This window comes from Argentina anserina, chromosome 2 (assembly GCF_933775445.1).
Source record: "Argentina anserina chromosome 2, drPotAnse1.1, whole genome shotgun sequence".
NCBI classification, from domain to species: domain Eukaryota; kingdom Viridiplantae; phylum Streptophyta; class Magnoliopsida; order Rosales; family Rosaceae; genus Argentina; species Argentina anserina.
Genome location: NC_065873.1, coordinates 13,427,769 through 13,434,333, shown reverse-complemented (window position 1 = coordinate 13,434,333; position 6,565 = coordinate 13,427,769). Strand labels below are relative to the sequence as shown.

Below are 6,565 nucleotides of genomic sequence, written 5' to 3'. Positions count from 1 at the left end.
TAAAGTTAGAATGACAATCCATTCGAGGATACGTACAACATTTCCACTGGTTTCAGCTAACATGATACATCAGTACGTAAATTTCTTGCTAAATTTCTTGACTTGGGAAAAACAAACTTCACTTGCATTAATAGTGCCAATTAGCTGGATTGTTGATTTGATTTACTGGTATTAGTCTGGCGCCTCATGATAAATATATATATTGAAGATTTGGACCTGAAAGACAGGGCTGACCAGACAAAGTTAGAAACCGTGTGGGATCCCAAAACCATTGACCAATAATTGAAACTACAGAAAGACTGCTAAGTAGCATTTGGCCAAATTGCTCTCCTGCAAGTGCAACCACCAGTTAGTTTGCAATGGTGTTGAACAAGCAAAGATCCTTACCTAGTCCATTAGCTGTATCTATTCCTGCAACTAAGATATGGACTTTCGATGTTTTCTTGAGTTGTGACCATGAAAACATCTTCTCATCCCACTTATACCACAAGTTACAGTCTCGACGTATCTTTACTTTCTTTGGAAGAAACACAACTAGTCCTCTGGAGCTCTTTGGTGCAATCGAAGAGTCAAGGTTTGCCATTGTTGTTCTGTCGCAAAACTATGCTTTTTCGCCTCAGCGCTTGAATGAACTTTCGAAGATTCTGGAGTGCATGAAAGATAGGAACAGGATTCTGCCAATCTTTCATGATGTGAATCTCTCCCATGTTCAGAAGCAGAAGGATAGTTTTGGGAAAGCCTTTGACGAGCACTTGAAAAGGTTTCATGATGACTTGGCTAAGGTTGAAGCTTGGAGAGATGCCTTAGCCAAAGTCTGTAATTTTGCTGGATGGACCTCCAATGACAGGTACGGCTTTTGCAATTTTGCAATAATTTTGTTGTCACATTCTCTAAAAGCTTATGCCTTTGATATATAACCGTTGTTTACCGGCTTGAATAGGTACTTGTTTACTGGCTTTCTAGTGAATAAAAGATCGAGTGAAAAAATATTAACAGTTCCTTTTTCATGGATTTGTTAGGAATGAAGTAGAGGTTATCGAAGAAATTACAGAAGCGCTGTGGAATAAACTACATTTTAGGCATAGTCCAGAAGAAAAACTACATTCTACACACACATTCTTAGAGTCCACACACTTGGTAAGAATTGGTATTTGACAAACTGAAAAGATAACTGCTTGTGGATCCTGATGAAAACACTGTTCATTTCAAATAAACACCTTATCTCAAGTGGTATATAGAATTTTCATCAAAATGCACCATTGCATCCTATGTTTGAAAAGTGTTGAAGCAAATTTTGAGCAACCTCATATACTGCTCAACTGAATGCAATCTATGCAGGTCTCATTAAGTGGCATTAGTTCGACTCAGCAGACCCGTGACCATGATGAGCCAAAGAAAATTACGGATGTGGGTGAAAATTTAAAACTTAGAACTCTGAATCATATTGGATTACAGTTTTATAACGTTATACGCTAATCCCTTTCATTATCATATTGCAGGTTACTCCAGTAGAATGGTACTTTCTACTCGCTAACCTTGGCCTGGAGATTTTTTCAGCTGTCTTTGACCAGGCTGCCTCCCCAGATAAGCCACACTATGCACTCTTTGGTATGCTGTTTTCTGTTGCAGCTATGTTTGTTTGCATTTGGGAGCTCATTCACAAAGGCATCAAGGAAAAAGTGGTATTGAAGAAGTTTGGAAAGCTGTGGTGGTATTTTTACCCACATCCCCACGAAAGAACGCCTTTTGGTAGTCTCCCTGACATTTATGGACTAATTGGAGGAACTTCTCAGTGCATATGCTCCATTACTCAATATGTTTACTTCTCTTGGCATGCTGACAGTCCCATAAAACTATCCCTTTTACCTGCCATCTTTCTTTTGTGTTTGGCCGGTTCAAGACTAAATAGGAATCGAAACCATTGTCAGACTCTTGGACCTAAATCCTTAATCAAAGACTGATTGTAAGAACAACTGATGAGTAGATATGGAAATGCAGTTGCTGCTTATCTATGTCATGTGTATTGATATCAGTGTATAGCTTTTTTTTTTTCAGAAGGGAATATCAGTGTATAGCTTAATCAGTTTAACAACGATATCTAACAATTAATTTAGAGATACCCTCTCATTATACAATATATATTTTTTCAATTATTATGCTGAAAGTATATATAGCTTTTGTTTTGTGGACTGATGTGATGATTGTTTTTAAGGTAGAAACAGGATATATCAGGATAAGTGCTTGTTCTTGGTTGGACGACATTTATTTCTCTGGATTATAATGCAAAGATAAGAGCACAAAACATATGCATTTTGTCTCTGATTTGTAACATTGTTCTGAAAAATAAGGCAAAGATATGATCATATCAAATTATAAATTGCTGAATTGTATAAACTAAAAAGACCGCACGCGGTAAACAGTTTGGTATATAAAGTCTGATGATACAAACTTCAGCCACTCCCTCTCATTCTCACTCAGCCGCCGTCTTCCTCTCCCCCGCCGTCGTCATTCCTTCCACTCCAGGTTTCTCGGTACTATTATGTGAATATCTCCAATTTATTTGCTGAATGTTGAAGGTATCTGTTGTATTGGACTATTGGTTACAATAAGAGTCAATAATTCTGCCGTGTCTGGTTTGGAATGTGCTGTTGGGTGTAGTTTTGGTCTGTATTGATAGTTTTGGTTTGTACTGTGTATCCCCAATCTATTGTTTGCTTAATTTGATTGTGTTATTGATCTAGACATGAAGAGGGGGTTGGGAGTTTTTGGTGATTCTAGTTAAGAACTGATTGTTTCTTTTCGAAATCAAGAACATAATGTGTCTAGATGGAAATGAAACAGCTCTTAAGCTAGATCTTGCTCTAAAGTTAAAGTTCTTGCACAACCCATATCGAAAATGGTGTTGCAGCTTCAGTATTCTCTAATAGGAAAGAATTCCCAGGGGTTTTTATGTGGGAATAGTGTCCATCCTGAAGTGACAGCAGATCAGGTTAATCTTCTTGAATCTGCCTGCTTTGGTGTTAACTTAATTAAGAGTAAGGACTGGTTTCAATTGTGTATGGAAGAGGCCTGTTACTTGTGCCATTCTTAAAATACCTAGCTAAGTTCACCAAGAATGATAACCAGCTATGGCTGTCTTAGAATCCGGAAAAGTATTATTTCCCTAGTGTACAAGGATTTTTCGCATCTTAGAATGAAACATTGGGTTGTCATGTCAGGAGTTAAATATGGTGCGGACTTTGATGCCTACCGCCACTCATCCAGCTCTAGTGCACTCTTAATGTATGGTGACTGTATTGTCAGACAAAGGATACTGATAGATATAAGCAACTGAGGGAGTGATTGATAGTACTGTACTACTTGGCTTTGTGGTGGCGTTGCGAAGACATTGTTGGTTCTTTATATTAGCAGAAATGGTCGAAGAGTGAACTTTCCGTCATGTATGGAGAGATTTACTATACAAGAGTGTATTTTAACAAGGTGGGCGCCTGAACAATGCCGTGATTACTACTTGACATCCAGAATAGGACCAAATTACAGCAACAAGTGCTGATATATCTCCTGCTTAACTCATTCTACAGGTACTTCATTTCCACTCTTAAATCTCTCAGCTTACACTGAAATTTATAACTATGCAGGTATTTTAGCCACTATTGCAAAAATCCTGTTAGCTTTGTTCATTTTCCTTAAGCTCAGAGTCCCTTGACAAAGATGATACTGAAGATGGGTTCGATGATAAGCAACTCTCTCGGATATATGGCGCTTGATGGAAGCAATGAGGAGGTATGATTTGCTACTCTAATTTGCAACGTTAAAGAGCACCTGATTGTTTTTTTTTTATACATAAATTTTCTGTGAAGGATTCTCTTTCTGACACACAGCTAATAAACAAAAAACTATGTAAAGTTGCTAGATATGCTTAAACTCTGAATTTGTAATTACTGCTTATCCCTTCCAAAAAAAAAAACAAATTACTGCTTATATACCTGATATGGCCGTATGGGCCACAATTTATAACATCCTGTAGTCTCATATATGGTGAGGACCTTAACAGTACTCTATCAAATGTATCATCTATTCTCATCAGCATCTCCAATCATTGCACAACATTTTGCTCATCTGTGTTCCCAGTTGCTAAATTTAGGATACCGATTTTTTCTGATTTTTTTCTTATTCATGATAAAGTTTTTAATGTTCATGCTTATATGTGGCTAATTTTGATATCACAAGTCCAATCTTTTTCTATTGGTCTGCTGTATGTTAATTGATTTTATACTTTTCTTGATCTTCACAGGTAGCTGAAAAGTTATTATTACGCATGAAGAATGGTTGGATGAAGAATATATCAATGATGTAGAAAAGGAAAACCACTAAGCTTCTCACCTGACATCCAAATGAAAACAAGGTTGGATTTTACTTAAACTAGTAAGTAAAGAACAATTGTCATCTTCAACTATTGGTACTCTTAGACAGACTGTCTTAGTAAAATAATTACAGGACTGTTTTATATATGCTCACATACAGAGGTTTGTGGGCTCTTGTGCAGGAGGTCTAGTATATACATGGCTTGCTGGGATGATGAGAGAAGCATGGTCGTCGTACTTCGATTGTGTAGAATCTTGAAGACTATGAAAATTTCTCATTTGTATATACATGGAACTGATTTACAAGTAAGGACTAGTCGGCACTTAGAACTGACAGCAAGTTGTGTTCAGTTTTCAGGGATATTGGCTCTAGCTAACCGGGATTGGTAAGACAACTCTTTTTGGACTAGTTTATGACAGACTTTCCATAATATTTTGATGCTAGCTGCTTTCGTGCAATTTTATTAGAGGTTTCTGAAAAGTATAGTTGGGTTTATCTGCAAAACCTGCTTATTTTCCAAATTTTGAAGAACTTTGTAGAAGGATAAGATTTTTATTGTGGAGGCTAGAGCCAGTTAGTTTACGCATTGTTTACAAGATAAAAAGGTTCTTCTTATTCTTGATGATGTCAATGAAATAGATCAATTAGAAACAGTATTGGGTATGGAACACATGTTTGGTTCAGGTCATCATTACAACTAGAAATGAACAGCTGCTATTATCAATGGAACAGTTGTACTGCATATGCTGGTGGCACAGGAATCTATGAAAGCACAACGATTCCTTACTCGGAAAGCCTTTAAGAAAGATGAACCTGAAGCAGATTATGTGGAATCGACCTGCTGTTCGATCAAACATGATGGCCTCCACACATTAGTCCTCAAACACAAGTTGGATCTTTATTGTATAAGAAAGGTCCAGAACTCCAGATAAATTGAACATGGAATAGTACTACTGGAGAAATATCCTGAAAAAAGCATTTTACGGTTGCTGGAAATTTGTTATGATGGACTGGACGAGTAAGAGAAGTCATAGTTTGGAAATTTTGTTCAGGAAACAAAATCGACTGTGGATTGCTGATATTGGTGATCTTACATCAAAACTCTGAGTTTGAGGAATCAAACTTTTGAGCGTTGGGAAAGACTCTGTAACTGGAGACAAGTGCAATCTTCAAGGGAACTTACATGAAATCTTGAACAGGATTTAGTATCATGACAAGCGCACAGACGTTGCACGTCGGTTGAGTTAATCTTAAGTCTCCTTCGTCGCTTTGCCTTGTGCTATGCTATGTATGTTGGTAACTCTAATAAATCTGACCAGAAGGAAAGAAGCAAAGAAAAAGAGGGTTTGCTGAGAGAACTCTCCAGCCCCTCTGAAAGTAAAAATTCCATTGACCAATTTCTCCCCTAGGAATGTTCAAGAGTAAATAGCATTGACGCGTTTCGAAGTTGTTAGTTGGTCAGAAAAGCAATATTCCATCACAGTCACTGGTCTTTTTCTAGGAAGTTTTCTCAAACTTTTTTCCCTTTCTTTTAGACTTGGATATAGGGATGGCTCAGGCGTTAGTAGCTTTCTTCAAACAAAATATTTTTGAAGAAAACCAGAAACTTTCTTTAGATGTCATATCATGACGACATGACTTAAACTAGCAAAGTGAGAAAATTTATCTGCCACACTTAATAGAGGATTTTTGACATTTTTCTGTGGAGGTTTCCAACCTGCTTCCACCCGGTTTCTGCTTGTATCTGAATATGTCATCGACTATATCTATCTGGATTACAATAATCCAATATTCACCTGTGCTGAATACATAATTGCACTTGGCTTAGTATTACAGATCATGGCCTCCTCCTCAGTTCCAGTCAAGTGTGATGTCTTCTTGAGCAGCTCTAGCCAGGATGCAGGCAAAATTGCATACCTTCTATTTAGGCCTCATTATTTAGCCCGCAGATCTAAAAAATCCGCGGAGGCCCGCAAACCTGATGAACTTTTACCCGGCCTGGCCCGCGAGAAAGCCCGTTTCCGTGGGTAAAGGGCCAGACTTAGTTTAGAGGTGAAACCTGGAACATCCCGTGGGCCCGGCCCGTCAAAAGCTCGCCAAAAAATAAAATATTATACATGCATATAATATATTATACAAATATCAATTATATGTATTTTTTGGTAATAATTATACATAAAATATTATATATGTTAATAAT

General features: G+C 37.4%; 1 protein-coding gene and 1 long non-coding RNA gene across 2 annotated transcripts; both read left to right on the top strand.

The window, feature by feature from the left end:
- Positions 1 to 352: 352 nt before the first annotated feature.
- LOC126784698 (uncharacterized) lies at positions 353 to 2,135 on the top strand. Its single transcript, XM_050510182.1, has 4 exons — positions 353 to 847; positions 1,020 to 1,137; positions 1,339 to 1,407; positions 1,500 to 2,135. The coding sequence occupies exons 1-4, from the start codon at positions 360 to 362 to the stop codon at positions 1,959 to 1,961; spliced, it is 1,137 nt and encodes a 378-aa protein (XP_050366139.1). The 5' UTR covers positions 353 to 359; the 3' UTR covers positions 1,962 to 2,135.
- Positions 2,136 to 3,640: 1,505 nt separating this feature from the next.
- LOC126784462 (uncharacterized) lies at positions 3,641 to 5,747 on the top strand. The gene is made up of 3 exons (XR_007670936.1): positions 3,641 to 3,783; positions 4,295 to 4,405; positions 4,547 to 5,747. It is a non-coding gene; the product is annotated as an uncharacterized LOC126784462 (long non-coding RNA).
- Positions 5,748 to 6,565: the final 818 nt, after the last annotated feature.